This window comes from Furipterus horrens, unplaced genomic scaffold (genome assembly GCF_987537825.1).
Source record: "Furipterus horrens unplaced genomic scaffold, mFurHor1.1.pri manual_scaffold_17, whole genome shotgun sequence".
Taxonomy (NCBI): Eukaryota; Metazoa; Chordata; class Mammalia; order Chiroptera; family Furipteridae; genus Furipterus; species Furipterus horrens.
The window spans coordinates 39,906,931-39,928,528 of record NW_028327187.1 but is presented as its reverse complement, the minus strand read 5'-3'; the positions used below and the strand labels follow the sequence as shown (position 1 = coordinate 39,928,528).

At 46.7% G+C, this 21,598-nt stretch overlaps 1 protein-coding gene across 4 annotated transcripts in view; it reads left to right on the top strand.

Annotated features, from left to right (window-relative positions):
* Nucleotides 1-12,010: 12,010 nt before the first annotated feature.
* Nucleotides 12,011-21,598, top strand: part of LONRF3 (LON peptidase N-terminal domain and ring finger 3) — a 76,403-nt gene continuing 66,815 nt past the window's right edge. For all 4 annotated transcript variants that reach the window (XM_090264785.1, XM_090264787.1, XM_090264788.1 and 1 more), the window contains exons 1-3: nt 12,011-12,950; nt 15,638-15,756; nt 19,842-19,964. In XM_090264785.1, the coding sequence (XP_090120911.1) occupies nt 12,152-12,950; nt 15,638-15,756; nt 19,842-19,964 (1,041 nt within the window). In that variant the 5' untranslated portion in view covers nt 12,011-12,151. The remainder of the gene's footprint in view (nt 12,951-15,637; nt 15,757-19,841; nt 19,965-21,598) is intronic.

Genomic DNA, 21,598 nt, shown 5'->3' with positions numbered 1-21,598 from the left:
ATGGCTGGGCACCTGTCTGCCTCTCTAGGTTCATCTCACACTGCTCCTTTCAAGTTCCGGCTCCAGACTTAATAAACTAGTAGCCATTTCCCAGTGAGCCAAACTTTTTCACCTCCAGCCTTTGCAGTAGCTTATTCCTCTACCTAGAACACTCAGCCCCTTACAACACCTCCTTTTCTCCCCCTAACCCTGTAATCCTGCAGAATTATGTGTCTATATTACCCACCTGGGAAACCCTCTCCCAGTTTGAACTGCTCCTCTGTGCTCAGACCCCTCCAGCACCCGATTCTTCTTTTCTTCTTAGCCCTCATCACCCTTATTGAAACTGCCTTCTGCCTTGTAGGTTTATCCCACTCAATTTTGCAGGACTGTGTCTTACTCATGTTGAATGAACAATGAATTCTTAAATACTTGGTAAATTGCAACTTGCTACACAAGTGTTAAATATTATGTATATTACTGTGTTCCAGTTGATTATTAAATATTGTTGGTCTACTCACCCATTTGACAACTAACATCACATTTCAATTATATAATTCCGGTTCCTTCTTAAGCCCAGTGCTGATAAAGACTACCACTTAGTAAGCATTTGAATTAGGCTAGGTTCTGTGGTAAGATTTTTAGGTTTATGATCTTATTTACCGATCATCATGGCAATCTTATGAGCTAAGCCCTATTATAAGCATTGTCCCCATTTTTCAGATAAAAAAACCCTAAAGCAGGTTTAAATAGATTAAGTAGTTTGTACAACATCAAATAGTTATATTTTGAATCCAGATACTTTGAGTTCAAGATCTAAACCTTGCCCTGGCCAGAGTGGCTCAGTCAGTTTGGCCGGGCACATGCCTAGGTTGCGGGTTCAGTCCCTGGTCAGGGGCGGGAATGAGAGACAAATGTTTTGCCCTCACATTGGTGTTTCTCTCCCTCTCTTTCTTCCTCCCTTCCCCTTTCTCTAAAAATAAATAAATAAATAACTCCTTTCTTTAACAAAAATGATCCAAACCTCGATTCTAACCATCTCCCAGTTCTGACAGTCTTCAGATAAGGGCACTATTAAGAGAGTGAACAGTAACTTCACAGCACGGGAGAAAAATATTCACAAATCACATACCTAATAAGATATTAATATCCAGCATATATAAAGAACTCTTAAAATTCAACAGCAACAACCAAAAAAACATGATTTTTAAAATGAGCAAAGGACTTGAATAGAATTTTCTCCAAAAGAAGATATACAAATGACAATGTGCACATGAAAAGATGCTCAACTTCACTAATCATTAGGGATATGGAAATCAAAGCCACCTCATACCAATTATGATGGCAATTATAAAAAGAAAACAACATAAAATAACGAAGTTGGCAATGATATAGAGAAATTGGAACTCTTATACATTGCTGGTAGGAATGTAAAACGGTGCAGCCACTGGGGAAAACAGAATGGCAGTTCCTCAAAAAAATTAAGTTAGAATTACAGTATAATCCAGCAATTTCACTTTGGGGTATATACTCAAAAGAAGTGAAAACAGTGTCTGGAAGAGTTATTTGTGTGCATGTTTATAGCAGTATTATTTACAGTAGCTAAAATGTGGAAGCAACCCAAGTGTTCATTAATGGGTGAATGTATAAACAAAATGTATATAGGAGGGAGGACCCAAAAAACCCTGGAATTTATTTATAAAAAGTTGTGTATTCTTACATATTTAAACTTCGCTCACCTTCAAAGTGCTCTCCATTTGATGCAATACACCTATTGAGACATTTTTCCACTGCTCAGAACAGTTTTTGAACTTGTTGATTTTGATGCCTTTTAGTGCTTCTGCTGTTTTTTGTTCCACCTCTTCCACATCAGCAAAATATGTCCCTCTGGAGGAAACAAGCAAAAAAAAGTTGCTCAGGGTGAGATCGGGTGAATGGGGAAGGGAGGGCACGGGGGTCATACTACTTTTGGTCAAAAACTGCTGAACACTCAGTGAAGTATGAACAAGTGCACTCATAAATCACCCATCATGAAATGGGCAAACGTGTTGAAAGAGTCTTCAAAAAAATTCACTGAAGCCCAGCACAGTCTCTCACAACAACGCCAGCTGGTACAATGATACAGATGGATTCCTAGGACACTCACCTAGTGGGGAAACCTGTACTACAAGAGGCCTGCCATCCAGACAATAATTCCATTTTTTTAGTCTCCCCTCATACATATTGTACAATGGAATATTATTCAGCCTTTTAAAGGAAGGAAATTCTGACACATGCTACATGAATGAACACTGAGGACATTATACTAAGTGAAATAAGTCAGTCACAAAAAGACAAATACTGTATAATTCCACTTATTTGAAGTACCTAGGGTTGTCAAATTTTAGAGACAGAAAGTAGAATGGTGGTTTTCAGGGGCTGGAGGAAGGGGAGAATGGGGAGTTGTTGTGTGGGTACAGAGTTTTGAGTTTGCAAGATGAAAAAAAGTTCTGGAAATGAATGTCGTAGTGGTTGCATGATAATGTGACTGCACTTAATATCACTAAAGCGTACGTTAAAAATGGTTAAAAAGGTAAATTTTATGTTTTGTGTATTTTACCAAAATTTATTAAAGATCCAAGATTTTAACTATTTCCCAGTCTTACCAGTTTCCAGGTAATTTCCTCTGATGAAAGTTTGCTGCTTTTCCTCCAGGTAACTTGTAATTTATTTCTTTTCCCTCCTAAGACCAGACTGGTCTCTGCCAGGATCTCTAGAGCCTCCACATTGGTCAGTGCCCCTGATGAGGGCAGGACCCAGCCTAAGGCTCTGGCTCACTCTCCTCCTGGGAAGACAATGCCTCTATTCCAAAGGTAGTCAGCACATATTTTACTCACAACAGTGGACAGATGGCCGTGGATGCTTTCTGTTCCCAGGAATCACATCGGGACTAATTGCACAGTGCATTTTCCATCATTGGTAGCTAATCTCAACAGTAACGTTGAGCATCATTATTAATAGGCCAAGGACGGACAAAAAGAAAGGGGAAGTGGCTTTGACTGAGTCACACAGCGAAGTTAGCTCCCAATGACTAACCTCACCCCAGGCTCTGTCCCACACCTGGCAGCTCCAGAGACTTGCTGCTTTTTGTACTCTGTGCAACAAACTCTCTGGCTAAGCAAATGGGTCTGACTTGTCTTGCAGAGAAATAAAGCAAAAATCTTCCTTGCGATGGTATCTTCTGATCTTTTTGTTTCTACTGGTTGGCATGAAACCAAAGTCCCCACTTCTTGCTGAATGACCTTGAACGCACCATTGAACGTCTCTGGATCAGTTTTTCCTTCAGTAAAATGTGGACAAGAATTATTGATGTCCATACCCAGAGAAACTGTGCATGAGCTAGAGAGAGAAGGATTGGGGCACACATATTCAATCTATTCTGCATTATCCTTTACACGAGTGAATTCCAAACCTGACAGAACATCACTATCACATGGGTAGCCTTAAAAAAACCCTACAAATCCTTGGGTCTTGATCAACCCAGCTTATTTGGGTTCCTCATCCATTATTCCAGCTACATGGCCACTGATATGAAGGGAAGCCGCTTGAGTTCACAAGCAGGGTAGTCTTTCAGTTTTCTGTTTAAAACCTCTCCAACCTCATTCAAAGGCACCTTCTCTACGAGATAGGAAGCATTGAAGTCTGTCTCCTTTGAGTTCTCACTTGGACTCACTGTTCAACAATTTTGGCATTTCTCACATACCGCCTGTTATTTTTACTTAACTCTTTCAAGTCTTTACCTCTTGTGTCCTCAGTTAGCTACTGAAGGATAGGAACTATTTCATACCCTTCTGTTATTGTCCCCCACAAATGTCAACTCTGTTAGCCCATAATACATGTTTAATGAATATTTGTTGACTTGCAAATCCTGTGATTAGGAAATCTCGAATAATTTCTTAATTACTAGGGGAGGTGTTATTTGGGATCTTACCGATCACATGGAAACAACTTTAAACAAAGAAACAGGAGCCTTAACTTCCAATGCTGGATGTGTCACAAACTCCTGTTGTGACCTGCAGCAAATCGCTTGCTTCTCTTGCCATCAGTTCCCTCATTTGTCATCTGTAAAGTTTCTTTAGCTCTGGATTTTGGCTATTTACTCTAGATAGCAAGGGGCAGCCTTTTTCATGTCAGTGCCTTTAATGCCCATGATGACTTTTTGGCTGTAAGGAATACCTAATTGATGGATTCCCCTCCTCCAGTATATAAAATGAGAAACTCAAGAGAAAGTAAGTACTTTAGCCAAGCTTCCATGCATAGCATGTGTGAATGTGTATGTGTGGGTGGCTTATTCCTCACCCCAGGCACCTGGCTTTGACTGGATTCTTCCAACCCAGAGCTGTTTAGCAGCCCTTCCCAAGCACAGGACTGTCAACCCTTAAATATGTACATTCACACTGTCTCCTCTGTGACTGACACAGGGGAAAGTTATGGCATTGCTTTTGTTACTCTGCACATTCCCATCCAGGATCATCATGTCCATTGTCATGTTCAGTACAATTTCCTCAAATACTGTTCTCTGAGAAACCTCCAGCCAAGATGAAGGCGTAGACAGACACGCTGCGTCTCCCTCCACAACTAAGAAGGAATACAACTACCTCAAAACTAGAAACAACCACAAGTTCCAGAAAATCAAACTGCATGGAAGTCCAGCAAACGAAGATATAAAGAAGAAACACCCATCCAGACAGGTAGGAGGGGCATAGCCGGGGCAGAGAGAATGCAGTGTGGTGGTGGCAGCGGCGGTGGCAGCGGAAGGCCAGCAGAAGCGCAGTCACACATTTTAAAAAGTCAGGAGGGACACCTGGGGAGCATTCCCAGCTCCTCACCAGACCTCACAGCTCATGGTCCCAGAACCAGGGAAAATCAAGCCTCATTGCTTCTGACTCTGCAAAGCAGTGGGGGTTGGGGTGGAAGCAGAAACTGCCCATCTCTCAGCAGAGTCTGCTTGTTTAGTCCTAGAACATCTACAGACCTACCCACTGTGGGAACAAAAGCCAGGGCAACAGCTAGAGGGGTGCTAGTCCCATATGGAAGTGGGAGAAGTGCCTGGAAAAGGGGCGAGTGCCGGGCAATCAGCATTGTTTCCTCTCAGACCTGACCCCCACATACAGCACCACAAAGTGGTGCAACAGGTCGCCCTGTACTGATGAATCCCTAAGGCTCTGCCCCTTACAACTTAACAGGAGCGACAGCTCTACCTCAGAAACAGAGGCAAACAAACAAAAGAGCCTGTCAAGATGAGGAGACAGAGAAGTATGGCCAAAAGAGGGAACGGATCAAGGTTTCATTGGGAGAACTAAGTGACAAGGAGATAGCCAACCTAACAGACACAGAATTCAAAAGACTGGTGATAAAGATGCTCACAGGCTTGACAGATATGTATAAGTGTGGCAGATGCATAAAGGAAGAAGTGAAGGCTATGCTAAATGAAATGAAGGAAAATCCACATAAAACCAATGGTGAAAGGAAGAAAACTAGGGTTCAAATCAATGATTTGGAACATGAGGAAGAAAAAAACAGTCAACCAGTACAGAATGAAGAAACAAAAATTGGAAAATATTAGGACAGGCTTGGGAACCTCTGGGACAACTTTAAATGTGCCAGCATCCAAATCATGGGGGTGCCAGAAGGAGAAGAGAAAGAGCAAGAAATTGAAAACTTATGTGAAAAAATAATGAAGGAAAACTTCCCAAATTTGGCGAAGGTAATAGACATACAAGTCCAGGAAGCATGGAGAGTTCTGGCCGAGCTGGACCCAGAGGAGACCACACCAAGACACATCATGATTAAAATGCCAAAAGTGAAAGATAAAGAGAGAATCCTAAAAGCAGCAAGAGGAAAGTGGAGCGTTACCTACAAAAGGGTGCCTGTAAGACTATCAACTGATTTCTCAAAAGACACTTTACAGGCAAGCAGGGACTGGCAAACAGTATTCAATGTGATGAAAAGCAACCTACAACCAAGATTACTCTATCCAGCAAAGCTATCATTTAGAATGGAAGGGCAGATGAAGTGCTTCCAAGACAAGGTAAAGCTAAAAGAGTTCACCATCACCAAGGCATTATTATATGAAATGTTATAGGGACTTACTTAAAAAAAAGAAGATTAAAACTATGAACACTAAAATGACAACAAACTCACAACTATCAACAACTGAATCTAAAAAATAAAAACAGAAGTTCCTTCCTTCTTTCTGCTGCATAGTACTCCATTGTGTAAATGACAACATGGATGAAACTAGAGAGAATTATGCTTAGTGAAATAAGCCAGGCAATGAAGGAAAAATACCATATGATATCACCTAATACAGGAGACTAAGGAACAACACAAACAAATTAACAAAATTGAACAAGGAACAGAATAACAGTTATCAGGGGGGAGGGGGAGGGGGAGGGAGAGAAGTGGGATAAGTAAGGGAAGGGTCTAGTCAAAGAACATGTATAAATGACTCATGGACATGGACAACGGGGTGGGATATGACTGTGGGAGATGGAGTGGGCTGGGTGTGTGGGAGCAATGGGGGGAAAATGGGACAACTGTAATTGAAAAACAATAATAAAAAATTAAAAATTAAAAACAAAATCCAACTAAGCAAACCAGAATAGCAACAGAATCATAGGTATGGGGATCATTTGGAGGGTTATCAGCTGGGAGGGGGGAGGGGTATAAATGGACAAATGGGGCAGGGATTAAGAAGCATAATCAGTAGGTACAAAATAGACAAGGGAAATTAAGAATAATATAGGAAAGGGTGAAGCCAAAGAAGTTATATGCACGATCCATGGACATGAACTATGTGGGGTGGGATTGCTGGAGGGAAGGAGGATATTGGGCATAGGGGAGCAAAGGGGGAAAAAAATTGGAACTACTATAACGACATAATCAATAAAATGTACTTTTTAAAAAGAGAGAAAAAATACTGTCTTCTGAGAAGAAGATGAGAGACATAAGACACTAATCCTTGTCTTCATGGAACTTCCAGTCTGCCCAGGAAATGGGGACAAGAGCCTGTGGGGGAAACTGTGCTGCCGTATGGAAGGGAGGACCTGGGAGTCAGGAGCTGCTTTGATACATCTCTAATACCTAGGACACCTAAAACAGTGCCTGATTCATAGAAGATGCTCAACAAATACATAAAAGTAGGTGAAAATTACCATGGTTTTCAAGCTTTTTAGTTTAGAAGGGAAAGGCTTTCTTCAGTGAAATGGGATGCAAGGCTGCCGTGGTAAGAGGAGCTAGGGTGGAATCATCTGGGCTCCAGAGAGGTTCCTCAGTGCCCAGTCACTTACTGCAGTCAGTGGGAAAGGAGTTGAAGATCAACTTGCTCTTTTTCCAGGTTAACCTTAGTAGAATAAGTGAAGGTTTGAAGAATCTGGCCCCCCAGAGGAATGTTCGCATTTGAAAAAGTGTCAATCTCTCTTCTCTCCTCCTAAGGAGCTTCAATTAGTAAGGGCAGAGGAGCAGAAGTTTTGAGTAGGGGACTTTGAGTTGGTCTACCAAATGTATAACAATGTAATGCCTGTTTACTTTAAATAAAGAAGGAAAGAAAACTACAACGGTAATGTTTTCCAGTATTCAATAGAAACCCTTTTGGTGTTATTGTACAAGCAGTCCTGATTTGAAAATACAATGTAAAACTGTTGTGAAGTCTGTTTGGTGAATAGACGGTTTTGCACAGTGCACCCTGCACTACCATGGTAGCTACTAACATTTCTGACCAAGTTCATAGTCAGTCTTGGGCACATGCAGCTGCTAGAGGGGCTACCTAATGAGATAATCTCTACTTCATTTCTGAAGAACTGAGACCCATGGCCCCAACTTGGCCTTCTCCTTGGGTATCCACCCATGAACAGCGAGGGAAACCAACCCAGAGGATGCATACTTGTCAAGGTGATCCAGAGGGAAAGACACATCCCAGATCTGCACCTGGAAGACAATTTTGAGTGACCAACATCAATTTTTAAAAAATTTGTCAAATGGATAAAGCTCTTGAATTAAGAGGTTTTCATCATTATCTATCTCATGATGTTACCAAGCAGAGCAGGGCTTGTTCATGTGGCACCTTGGTGTATGACCCAACAATTAGCATTGAGAAAAACAGGTCTTTATTTACAATATTCCAACCTTGGGGTGGGGGCTGGGAGCACTTCAGCTTGGAGCCCTGTTCTCCCACAACACCCAGCACTTCCCTTGGTCCCCAAAAGGCTATAAACCAAAACCAAGCCCAATACTTCCCCATTCATTATCTGTCAGCTCTCTCCTTCAGGATCTGGGGTATGGTGTCATCAGCCTCCATATAAGTAGTCCAGCAAAGCATGTGCCGTGTTACACTTGATCATCGTGAAGTACAGGACCAGGAAAGGCGCAAGTCCTAAGAGAGTGTCCTCTCCATATGTCCCCCATTCCAAGAATCCAGAGAGAGTCTGGGTCTGCAAGGCAGAGTCCTTGGTGGCTTCAGAGTCAGCTAGAGTGGGCGTGAACAAAGCAGCATGTCAATTTTCCTACTAGCCCAGGTCGCATGGCCAAATCCTGACTACAAACCGCATAGCTACTTTCTCTCACATGGCTACTACAACCTGCTCCTCCATCATGGCACACTTCTTTCATGCTTCTCTCCCAATGGTCCTCCTTCTTACTCCAGCTCAGTCCAAAACCACATGGCACCTTCTTTCAAACCAGACCTCACAGCAGATGGGGGGTGGCTTCTACATCCTTTCAAACTGCATAGACCTCTTCCTCATGGCTCCCTCTTAAGCCCTTTTGCCCAGAAGGCAGCACAGTTATTGTCTAGCTATCAGCTTGCCATAGATATGCAAAGTACCTTAAAAGCTATATTATCTCCTTCTCCCATCCCCCAAACCATGGGCTGTGGTGACTTTGGGGATCCCTCCCCCTGTCTGTCACAACAGCCCTTTCATGTATATCTCTTTACCTGTGCCACAAACTGCCCCTCAATACAGGTGCTAGAAGGGACAGACAGACAATGCTAGGGACCCTGGAGAGACTGAATGTGTCATGCCAAAATTCATAAGTTGAAAGCTAATCTCCAGTGAGATTATATCTGGAGGTAGGACATCTGGGAGGTGATTAGGGCTCCCTCATGAATAACATTTGTGTCCTTATAAAAGAGACCTGAGAGAGATCCCTTGCCCCTTTCTGCCATGTGAGGTTGTAGCAAAAAGACAGCCATCTGTGAACCAGAAAGTAGGTTCAGACCAGACACCGAATATGCCAGAGCCTAGATCTTGAACTTCCCAGTATCCAGAAATAAATTTCTCTGAGAAATAAACCTGTTTTCTACAAGCCATCTAGCCTATGGTATTTTGTTATAGCAACCTGAATGTACTGAAACATTTCATTAAATAGCAAGGGAAACTGAAGGGTAAAAGGAGCTCACTTTAAACAGCAAGTCACCAAGAGCACCAGCTTCTCCCCTGCTGCATGGTATAGCTCCACCTCTTCCACCTGCTGGCCAGTACCATGACTTCCTTAACTTCAAAATCTAGCTTAGATGTGACCCATCTACCTCCCGCTGCCCTTCCACCACTACTGCAGACTACCCCCCACTCTGTGCATCCAAACCTCCCACCCACAGCATCTAAACTGGTCTTTTATACTTAAGTAGTTGAGTTGGTATTATTAAATCTGGTCTTAGTGAAACCAGAAAAGCTGGTGTTCATGCTGCATGTCATGTACCAGACCCAATAAGCAGAGACAAGGATTGAATCTTTATGGGCGCTTTATTCATATGGTCAGCGATCTGAGAAGACAACGGGTTTGTACCCTAACAGACTGTCTTAAATTCCATTATAAATGGGCCCTTTTTATAAGAAGAAGAAAAGTGTAGGTAAAAGTGTAGATAAAAGTTGCAACATTCCTTCATCTGTGTCCTGGGCAGTGGTTGTCTCACCCTGGAATACAATGGCTCAGATACCGTCTTGGTTGCCTGCAGTCCTCCTGAGGCACAAAGGCGGACCTGCTTCTGGTCTCCTGGAGTCAAGGTGGGTCATACCTCCAGTTCCTGAAACAATAGCTTTTTACACACATTGATTACTAAGCTTATTAGCTGTTACCTGAAACTAAAATTTTCCAGCACTTGAGTCCCCCATTATTAGGATAGAAGCCCTTCAAGGTTAGGGCTAGAGGGAACTGTGGAGATTAGAAGACACTAAAGCTTCCCCAGAGGTCTTGCTCAGGTTTTTCCTATGTGTGCCTTATGCTTCCTGGCTATATCTGGAGTTCCTCTATTGCTTTTCTTGGTCTCGTTCCCCTATGTGCCCAATCTTGCCTTCTCCCCTCTGACATCGCCCTCCACCTTCTGGTCTCAGCCATGAGTCGCTAGGGATTGCTGCACAGTACCTGTTCTCTGTGACCTTCATGTTGGATTAACCACCTAAAGCAACACAGAGCCCGGACAGAACCTGTGTTCCCCAACTCTGAAACATGACTTGACCCAACATAAGATCATCGCTTATATTGGTTTGGAAGCCCAGATCACGGCTCCCAGAATGTAGGTCACTTGCCCAAAGTCAGTCAGCTAAGTAGCCACAGCAGGAACCAACTGTAGGTCCTCGGGTCCCAGGGGAGGCTCTCTGCCCTGGGCACTGCTCTGGGCACTGCTCCAGGCACTGCCTAGAGCCCGCAGATCTGGATGCTGACTGAACTAGAGGCAAGCCCAGACCCCGCCTACCTGCTCCCTGCCGCGCGACACGGTGGGGGGAGACGTGTGTGTGGGGGAGGGTGCGTTATTCCTTTAGGTCTCTAAGCATTTGTGATTGTGTCTCCCCTCTGAAGTGTGAGGGCTGGAAGGAGACAGTGTGGGCGGTTCACACTAGCCTTCTGGAAGTAATCGGATCACCCTCCAGGGTCCCTAGCAATTGTGAGCCAAGCTCCTGCAGCATTTGCACAGCCCTACTCCTGGAGCACAACCCCCGACTGTGGTTAGAGAATGTGTCAACTCAGGGCTCTGGAGCAAGGAACCTGAAGACAGCTTGGACCACCGCTGTAGTGCGCCAGGATTCTCAGACTTTCTCCAGAGTATCGCTCTCGAGCCCTTCTCCACCCGTAGTTCTCCCATGGCCCCCAGAGAACCCACAGAGCCCTGCAGGCAGATCTCGTGGCCCTGCCCACCCGGCTTGTGGCCCCCCGCGACGGGTGCTTCTCCCGTTTGGCGCCCCAGCCAGCGAAGGTTCTGGCATTGGGGGCGGGGGAGATGAAGAGCAGGGTACACGTGGCGCCACCCCAGGGCCAGAGCTGGCGAGCATTTCTTTTAGGCGCTTACCCCACCTCTTAGCCCGCGTTGCCCAACCTCTACACCGGGCGGGCTGCTGCTCTGTGTTACTACTAGAACGGGAGATGCAGCGCCCTCGGATAATTGCATTCACTACTTTTGGAGGACTCCCGGGGTAGGTGAGCAGGGTTCAGAGTATGAGGAGGTGGGGCCGAGCTTCCAGAACTTTCAGGCAGGATCTGGGGCCAGGACCAGGGTGGGGGGCTTCCCAGGGATCCTCCCAACCCACTTCCCTTCGCAGACAGCAGTGGTCGTCCCTAGAAGGACGAGACTGGGGCGTCCCGAAAGATGTGGCAGTACCTCGAGGTACCAGCCTCTCCGCGTGGGGTAGGGAGAGGGCTGCTAGTGAATGGCTGGCAGAGAGGACTTGTTTGCTGGCTGGTTTGACGGTGGGATGGGGTAGGGTTTGGAGACGGAAGAGCCCGAGAGAAGACACTGGAATTTTTTTCTCTCTCCTTCGTCCGATAAGGAACCACATTGCCAGGGGAAATAAGGCGGAGTGTAAACACAAACAACCTCAAAAAGAAGCCAAGAAAAGTGAAGCCAAAAGAAGCAAGCACAACGCTGTTACAAAACTGTCTGGTTTTGTAACAATTTCCCCGCCGCCCGCCAATGAGCAGCTTGGCGGCGAGTCACGTGGTGTCGTTTTATATAACACTTTGCTGAGACAAGACAGTTATTAGCCTGCGTGAGGCGGCCGGCATGGAGCTCTGGGAGGCGCGGCACAGACCGGTGTGCGGTCGCGCGGCCGCGGTGGCAGCCTCAATTCCCTCCAGCTGCTGCTCTGTGCTCTGGGTCCCCGGCCCCTAGACGCCTCTTCCCGCGTGTGTCCCTCCCTCTATGGTTTCGCCGAAGACTGAAATGATGCTGAGCTTGCCCTCCGAGCTCAGCAGCAAGAACTTAGAGCTAGCAGAGCCGGCGGCATCAGTGACCCGTGTAGATACGGGCCCCCATCCGGAGGCGGCTACGGAAGGCTCCGCACCTCTACCAACGCGGGAGACAGAGCAAGAGCAGGCTCCTATGGCCTCGACGCCAGAGTGCAAAGTCCTGCTCACGCAGGCCGACGCCCTGGCGTCCGGGGGACGCCTCCGGGAAGCTCTCGAAGTGTACAGACAGCTGTCGGAGCGTCAACAGCTGGTGGCCCAACAATTGGAGCAGCTGGTGCGCTGCCTGGCCGAGAACATCCCGAGAGCAGAGGCACTGGCTCCGGTGCCCGAGGACCAGAACAGCGTGGCCAGCGGTGAGGGAGTGGCGACGGCCGCCGAGGCCACTGAGGTGTGGGACGGCTTCAAGTGCCGGAAGTGCCATGGATTTCTATCAGATCCCGTGTCCTTGTCGTGCGGCCACACCTTTTGTAAACTGTGCCTGGAACGCGGGCGAGCAGCCGACCGGCGCTGTGCGTTGTGTGGTGTCAAGCTCTCTGCGTTGATGGTGGCCACCGGGCGGGCGCGCGGAGCCTGGCGGGCTGGGCAGCAGGCGCCGCCACCGTTGCGGGTCAACGTGGTGCTCAGCGGTCTCCTCGGCAAGTTATTCCCTGGTCCGGCACGGGCGTCGCAACTCCGGCACGAGGGCAACCGACTGTACCGCGAGCGCCAGGTGGAAGCTGCGCTGCTCAAGTACAATGAGGCAGTGAGACTAGGTGAGCCCACCGCGCCTCCTTGTAACGAACCCGCAGGGAGGTGGGATGGACCGGGTCGAGGAGCGCGCGGGGAGACCGTGGGACGTACCGGGACCGGAGTGGGGGAGGGGTTAATGGAGTTGAGCCTGACTTTTTTCTCTGTCCCTACGAATTTCTCTTTCTTTCTCTTTGTTTCTACCTCTCTGTTCCTGTTGCTCTGTCATTTTCTTATCTCCAGTTAGGTTCTGTGTTTCTGTATCTCTCTTTCTGTTTGTGACATTCTGTTTCTGTTTCTCCTTTTCTCTGTCTTTCCCACATTTGTGACTCCGTTTGTTGCTCGGTGTCACCGACTGTTCCGCTGTGTTTCTTCCTCCCTCTGCCTCTGCACGCCTGGGCCCCCTCTTACACTTGCCTCCACCTTCCCTGCTGAGAGGGGAACTTCTCACCCCTCCCACCTTCGCGTCTGCTACGCTGAGTTTCTGCTAGCCCGAGGTGTTCGATAAGCGCCTTCTTCTGCTGTCCCGCCTGGCCCAGGCTGCCCTTTCAGCCAGGAGGTGCCCCTTCCGGGGCCGCGGCTCCGGGTGCGGTGGGTCTGGCGTGGAATTAGGTCAGGAGAGCACTGGTTGCATAAGGGCCGCGAACGGCCCAGGCAGGGCGGCCCCTCCTTCACGCGGGCGGACGGGCTGGCGGGCCAGCGAGCAGGATTGTGTAATACCTGAGGTAACCAAAGTGGGCCACTCTCGCCTCGGAAACCATCCCGCGAGCATGGAGGGGGGAGCGCTCGTGCCCCGCTGCCCTGTGACTCATTGTCACCGCTTCCTATCACACGATCCTCCGCTGAAATAGATGCTCCCCCACCCCCGCCCCCTTCCCTCTGAAGTCCGCTGCCTGTGCCCTCACCTAGAACCCTTACCTCGTTGGCCCGGTAGGCTACTGGGACAGACATCTCTCCCGGTTTCCTGTGCTGCCTGGAGATGGATGGGTGGGCTTTGTGGGTTCAAGGACAACATGGGTAGCCCTATGCCTGCGGCTGGACTAGGGTGCCAGAGTTCCTGCAGAGAGAGGCTCCCTCAACTCCCCCTTCGCACATCTGGACTCAGGGAGCTGCCACTGAGCCTCTGGCCTGTATTGCCCAGTTTGGGCTGGCTGCCAGAAGCTCTGATAGCCCGTGGGGTGCGGTGTCTGGCAAAGAGTGCTGGGAGGAAGGGAGCAGCAAGGCTGGGAAGACAGGGCTCTGGGACTGAGGGTGCCCTGAGCCTGACTCTGATGGGTGGAGGAGGGAGGGCGTGGGCTGGAGCCTCCACGTGTTGATCCTCCACCAGAACTGGCAGCAGGTATTGGGGTAAGAAGAGGAACTAAGGATGACTGATCACGACTAGCACCTGAGGGAGATGGGCACTCCCTACACACACACACACACACACACACACACACACACTGTGAGCTGCCACTGGGCTGGCATGTGCTGCAGAAAAGAAGGGACAGAGAACACTGTAAACTCTTTGCTAATGTCTTTAGAGCAAGGAATAGACACCCAAGCAAACCCTCAGCACACAGCTGGGAAAAAAACCAACAAGGCCCGTTTCCTCAACATAAGCTCATGCCAGGTCCCTCTGGAAGAGTAGGGCAATGTGATGGAGACAGGTGGAGGCTACTTAAGCCCAGATCTCCAAGGGAGGTTTCATTCCTTTCAGCCATTCCTGCAGGGCCAGTTTTCCCTGAGGTTTTTCCTTGCATAGCCAGAGCAGTCAGGATGAAAAGAGCAGTCAAGACCACTTCACCCTTCTAGGAGGAAGGAGCCTCCCCAATAAAGAGTATCTTTGTGCTAGAAGATGGCCAGGCTCTCCTCCTCATTATTCTAAACACTATACCCCGCTTCAGAAAAAAGAAACCTGTCCCCAACCCGAGATTCTAAGTCTGGCCAGTTAGCAATGAGTCTGACCAGCTAACTGTGTGACTTTCAGCAGATGCCTTCCCCTCTATGGGCTTGATTTTCCTCATCTGAAGAATGGGTTGGGTAAGCCAGATGATTTCTAAAGGCCTAACCAGCCCTGGCATCTAGTGATTCAGAGTGTTGGGACAACCAACCTCACTTTATCCTCAGAAACCTTACTCGGGTTCATTCATATTTGGCCGTTGTAGTGAGAGGACAGAGCCTTGCAAATACATTTCCATTTTCTTAGACAAACATCCTATATTCTGGGTTTCTAAATTCTGGGTTTCTAGACAGAGACGTTACTGTTGCCACCAGAAAATTAACTTGAACTTGTCTTCCTCATTGCCAGGATGCAGGTCACATCTGGCCACCTCCCTCTCCCCACTCCTGGCCTGTTTCCTTACAGGTGATGCTTCACTCAGATGCCAGGCTGCCAGCTGCTAGCCCTGCATAGCTACAAAGCAGGGTGCCAGCTTTTTCTCTATGTCAAAGTTGCTGATGCATCAATGACACCAAAGGCTCTCTAAGGAACTGCTTGAGAGAGGGGCAGAAATTATTTCTTTATAGCTGGGACATCTCAGACCCAGAGTGGCTTGGGACATGTGGTCAGCAGAACAATTTTAGGGGTAGAAACCAAGTCTAACCCTTTGGATATCCAGTAGAGAACTCCTAGAAAACTTGCCATTTGCTCAAGATCTATCCTTATACAGGACTTATTACGTGTTTCTGCTGGGGGCCATTAATGAAGACTTTCTTTTCCCTCATTTGGCAGCTCCGAATGATCACTTGCTTTATAGCAACCGGTCTCAAATTTATTTCACCTTGGAGTCTCATGAGGACGCACTACATGATGCAGAAATAGCATGTAAGCTCCGCCCAATGGGTTTCAAGGTGAGTGTGGGGTGGGAGGGATGGGAAGCGGTTATATTGTAGACAGGAATTGGCAGGAAGGCCTGCTGCCCTGGGTAGGGGGTAGGGGCACTAGAGACTAAGCAGAGTTGGGAGAAGGCTTTGCAAAAGAGCTGGGGGTCCTCTGACAAAGGATGACTTAGGGGTCTTCCAGGGAACTGGATTCTTCCCCAATTTTATCTTCAATTGATGACCTGCACAGCAGCATGGACTTGGAAGCCTGACTGCCTGAGTTTATGTCCCAGCTCTGCTACTTTTATAAGCTGTGTGGCCTTGGGAAAATTACTTAACCTTCCTGTGCCTTATCTTATCATCCATAAAATGGGGATATTCAAAGTGCCTACTTCACAGGGTTTGTCTTGGGGATTATATCAGCTAAAACATGTTAGATGCTTAGAACAATGCCTGGCACATAGCATTGTGTAAGTGTTTGCTCTCATCATCATCACCATTATTTTCCAGGGACAGTAGAAAGGAGAGTAAGAGAAGTATTGCTGGCTGGTTGTGCCATTTCGGGTCCTTAATATAGTCAGTCAGCCTACCAGTATCCACAAATATCTAGGTCACATGGAAGGGTTCAGGAAAAGACAGTTTAAGCATCTCTCAGGATGCCAGGATGCAAAGTGTCACTTTTTGCATCTCTTTATGGCCTCAGGAACTGGCCCTCAGCCACATGTCAATATTTGGTTTAGAAGATAAGATTTGAGCCTGGGCTCTACTTCTTCCCAACTAAGTGGCCATGGGGAAGTCACTTTACTCTTTGGGCCCCAGGTGTCCTTGTTTGCAAAATGAAGCTATAGCTATTTGTCGTTATCACCTCACAGGGATACAGTGAAGGTCACAATGAGCATGGACAAAGGTCCATTCTGTGAGCTATAACACTTGCTAAGTCGGTGTAGTGCTCTGCGTATACAATCCAGGATGCCTTCCTTGGACACTCAGTTTATCTAAGTCCAGTTCCATGATCCCATTATGAATTTCATGGGACCAGATGTGTTCAGAATCAGTAATGTTTCCAATTTCAGAAAGACTTTATGTGAAGTAACACCCTCAGACTTTTAGACAGTGCTCCATAATCAAACACTAACATTTCTGCGGTGTATTACCTGACAATTCACACTAAGTGGGATAAAGAATATAATATACTTTATATCATTTTAGATCAGGTTTTGCCACCTCATGACTTTTTTTTTTTTTTTTTTTTTTGCAAACAAGCTTAAATTTATTTCAACACAAAAATAAGCCAATTTCAGTGTTCTTTTTTTTTTTCAGATTTAATGTGTTTTATTGATTAAAATATTACATTTGTGCCAATTTCCCTTCCCTCTGCTCCCCTCCACCCGGTGGCCCCCCTCCCTCCAGTTGTCCCCCCCTTTTAGATTATGTCCATTAGTTGTGCATACAGTTCCTCCCAACCTCTCTCCGTCTATTCCATTCCCTCCTACCTTGATCCCCAATTCCTATATCATCTCCCTCCCTTTCCCCATTCCCCCTCCCTGTTGACCTCCCCCCAATATGCTTCCCATACCCACAGTTCCTTTTCCACTCTCGTTGCCTATTTAGTTTGCCTTTGTTTCATCTCCCTAGCTTCTGTTTTTTTAAACCAGTCCCTTTAACATCTCATATAACAGTGGTTTGGATCTAATGAACTCTTTCAGTTTTATTTTGTCCTGGAAACACTTTCTCTGTCCTTCTATTCTGAATGCCAATTTCGCTGGATAGAGTATTCGTGGTTGTAGGTTTTGGATTTTCATTACTTTGAATATTTCTTGCCAGTCCCTTCTTGCCTGTAGGGTTTCCCTTGAGAAGTCAGCTGATAGTCTGATTGGGACCCCTTTGTACATAATTCTTTTCTTCTCTCTTGCTGCTTTTAAGATTCTCTCTTTATCTTTAATTTTTGACATTTTGATTATAATGTGTCTTGGAGTGGTTCTCCCTGGGTCCAGTCTCTTGGGAACTCTCCTTGCTTCCTGGACCTGCAAGTCTATTCCCTTCCCCAAGTCTGGGAAGTTCTCCTTTATTATATTTTCACTCAATTTTTCAAGTTCTAGTTCATCTTCCTCATTCTCTGGCAAACCAATGATTCTTATGTTGGGCCTTTTATAGCTGTCCCAGAGGTTTCTGATCCTCTCATTGTTGCTTCCCATTTCCTCTCGCTGCATTGGTTGACTGCTTGTTCCTTCTCCATATTCCAGTTTGTTGAAATGAACTCTGGATTTTTTCTCACCTTCTATCTCGTATGCGGTTTTGTTCCTTTCGTTATGAAAGTTTTTCACTTCTTTCTTATCTTTTTCCTGCTCTTTTGTGAATTCTGTAAGCCACCTGATAACAATGGCCCAGAACTGAGCCTCTGACAGGTTTCTTATCTGTTCATCTGTCAGGTTCTCTATCTGCTGTCTGGTGAGTTGTGTCACCGGGATTTCTATAGTTGTCTGCCTCATTTTGACAGATGCGTTTTGTTTTCTTGGGCCGGCTGTCCGGGGCAGTGCCTGTGTACTCGTAATGACCCAGCGACCGGCGCCTGCCTGTCCGCGACCTATTTCGCAGCCCTGTGGTGCTTTCTTTGGGGGCGGGGGTCCAAGATGGATTCACACAGTTATTCCGCTAGGAGACCGGGATCCGTCCTCCCGCCCCCCTGGGCCTCACTGTTCAAGGCGATGCGGCGGTCGCTCTCCCCAGCGCCGGGGTCGCGCACCGGCAGGGGCTTGGCCGCAGCCGGGATTCCTCGCCGCCCGCCGCTCCGGGTGCGACCGCAAACAGCACTGCCCTCTTTAACTCTTACCTGCCCAAATGGCACCGCTGGTTTATAACTTCATATGTTGGGCTTCCGTGTAGTTTTATTTTCTGGAATTTCTAGTTATCCTTTGTTTTGAAGTAGTTGTATTCCTCTCTAGTTGTAGAGGGAGACCGAGCGCGTCCGTCTAAGCCTCCATCTTGGCCGGAAGTCACCTCATGACTTTTGATGTCAAACTTACGAAAGTATCGGATTATCAGACTTTTTTTTTTTTTTTAATCTGGGCACTTCAAATAAAGCATATCGTGCCATTAATGTCAAAGTGAATCTTACATGTTCTTTCATGAGAAGGTTTTTATGGATGATGGATTAGTATGTTCTCTTTGCCAAGGAACACATTTACAGGTTACTAAAAGTAAACCAAAGGAACTCCAGTGGGAGCATTTCAGGCCTTGTAGCAGTGCAGGTCAGGGAGCTGCCCAGGTGTAAGAGAACTTCTCTTGTGATTTTTTCTACTCTTGCCCTTGACTTAGGGTCTGAGGGTTGGGGCCTTGATAGTGCAGTGGGAAACAGGGCTGAGTAAACAGTGGACCCTTTTGGATAAACTGGGAAAAGTAACTTCCTCAATAGAGGAAGAGTTGATGGAAGTATTAAACAGGAGTTTCAGTTCCCCACAGGCAAGTGAAGAGGCTCACCTCTCTGCCCCTGGTTAGTCCTCTCAAGGGCAATTTGCTCAGTTTGATAGAACTGTCTGGGAGTCCTAGACTACAGTTTTAGTCCCACTTTTGTTGTTGACATCTTGGAGAGGTGGCATTCCTTCCCTTGGGCCTGTTCTGAAAAATGATCTGTAAGTGTAGGTGGTCATTCAAGTCAGTGATGTGGACTAGGCCTCTGCTTGACAGACTAGTTAGTAGGAAGACATATGTGGGCAGATCCTGATAGCTGCTTAGTATGTGTTGGAATGCTTGTTCTTGCTACCGGCTGATCCCTCCAGTACAATGGTGGGGCCACAGGGTTGGGGTGGGGGCTAGTATTTTCCAGTGGTTAAAATTTTGGACTTCGGTATCAGTCATTCCCAGACTCAAACCCTGATTCCAGAATTTATCAGCTGTATTACTTTGGGCAAGTCATTTTTCTGGTCCTTAGTTGTTGTTGTTTTTTTTCTTTAAAATGGGCTTTAGAACAGTTGCCTATATTGTAGGCTGTATAGAAGATAATCCTTTGAAATGCTTTAGACCATAGTGAATACTCATGAAGTCTTTAGCTAGTGTTAAGAGAAGCAGTATCAATAAGGTGAATAAGAGTGGAATGAAACGCTAACGTTTTCTTCCAGGCGCACTTCAGAAAAGCGCAAGCCTTAGCCACCCTAGGCAAGGTGGAGGAAGCACTAAGGGAATTTCTATACTGTGTGTCCCTGGATGGAAAGAACAAACAAGCAAGATCTGAAGCCCAGAGGGTAAGTTGAGATGACATCAGGGGCAGCTGCCTGGTGGGCTTCCACCTCACTGTCTTCTCCAGGAAGGGGAGTGAGAGAACTGCCTTCCAGGGCATTTGGGGTCTTGAGTGGGTGGCTCCCTGGGTTATGGTGACAGAAGGGAGACACAAGTGCCAATTGATTGCTCCCAAATCACCCTCCTTTTGGTGTGTACAATCAGATTGAGTAGTTGTTGCATTTTTGTAGGAGCCTCTGTGGAATGTTCTTGCCTCTTTGACTCAAGGTTTGGGTTGTCAGTGGGACAAAAAAACAAGACAAAATCAACCCAAACCAGTAAACATGGGTATGGAGGTTCACTGAGGAGATTCCGGCTGTTTACAGGAGGACAGGGGTATGGGGCTGTCTGCATTTGTAGAACTTTACTTTGACCAAGTCAGCTTCACCAGCCACACTGGGAAGCGAGCTCCTCAGAAAGGATGCTGGTCCCTATCTCCCTTGCCATATGCACAACCTCAACCTTCAGCTCCTTTGCTAGAAATAAAACATATACACTAGTTCACAAATCTAAGTTAGGGACCATTACAGTAGACAGTGGTACCTTGGTACTTGTCATTAATTTGTTCTGGAATTTGTGGCAAGTGCCAAAATTGATGAGTGCCAAACGAAGAAGCATTTTCTCTTGCGGGATGGTGTCATGACTCATACAAGTGTGACAAGTCCCGAGCAAGTGCCAAATGCTGAAACATATTTTTCTTGTCAAAATGCGACAAGTATAGGATTTGACGAGTTCTGAAGCTGATGAGTACTGAGGTATGATTGTAATCCAGTCATTCCAACTCTTGAGTCCTAGGAGAATGTGGTTATTTAAAAAAGCTGCATGAAATACTGAGGGTATTAGTGAAGGCTCAAACATCCTCACTTCAGACTTTGTTGCTTACTCTTCTTCACTGTGCTCTCAGTGCGTCCAGCTAATTGGCCTTCTGAACTTGGATGCTGACAGTCAGTGGCAGCCCCTGCTCTCCTTGTGCCCCACCTCCAATTCACCACCACACCCCAAGTGCTTCTGTTCCAGTGTGGTTTGGCAGAGCAGCAGATGAAGAAAGGCAGCAAGAGATAGGACTGGTTTCCTAAAGGCTCCAGAAATTAATCTTTAGCAAAATCAATGAACAAAGGAAAGCATAGCTGTGGAGGTTCTGCCTCTGACAGGTTTATTTTCTGGGGAGTTGTTTTGACCTGGTTTGGGAATGTGGACAAGGTGTTCTTAAAAAAGGCACTGGTGGATCCTCCAAGCTGTGGACTCTTCCCCAGATCTTGAGTGTAGTCCATGGTATGTGGATAATAGTAATAATAATAGCTAACATTTATTTAGCATTTCCTATACACCAGGCACTGTGCATATATATCTCTATGGAAGATATAATTTAATTCCCACAGCATCTCTATGGAGGTAGGTACTATTTATCCCCATGTTACAGATGACATGGATGAGGATGCTGAGGCTTGGTGACTTTCCCAAGGCCATGCAGCTAGTAATTGGTGGAAGAGCATTCAAACACAACTCCACCTGCTTCCAGAGTCCACCTTCTAGCCGCTTCATCATCCTGCTGTTCTGGGAGGGCATGCCAGGAGTCTCAGCATGCATTACGGGGGCTGGG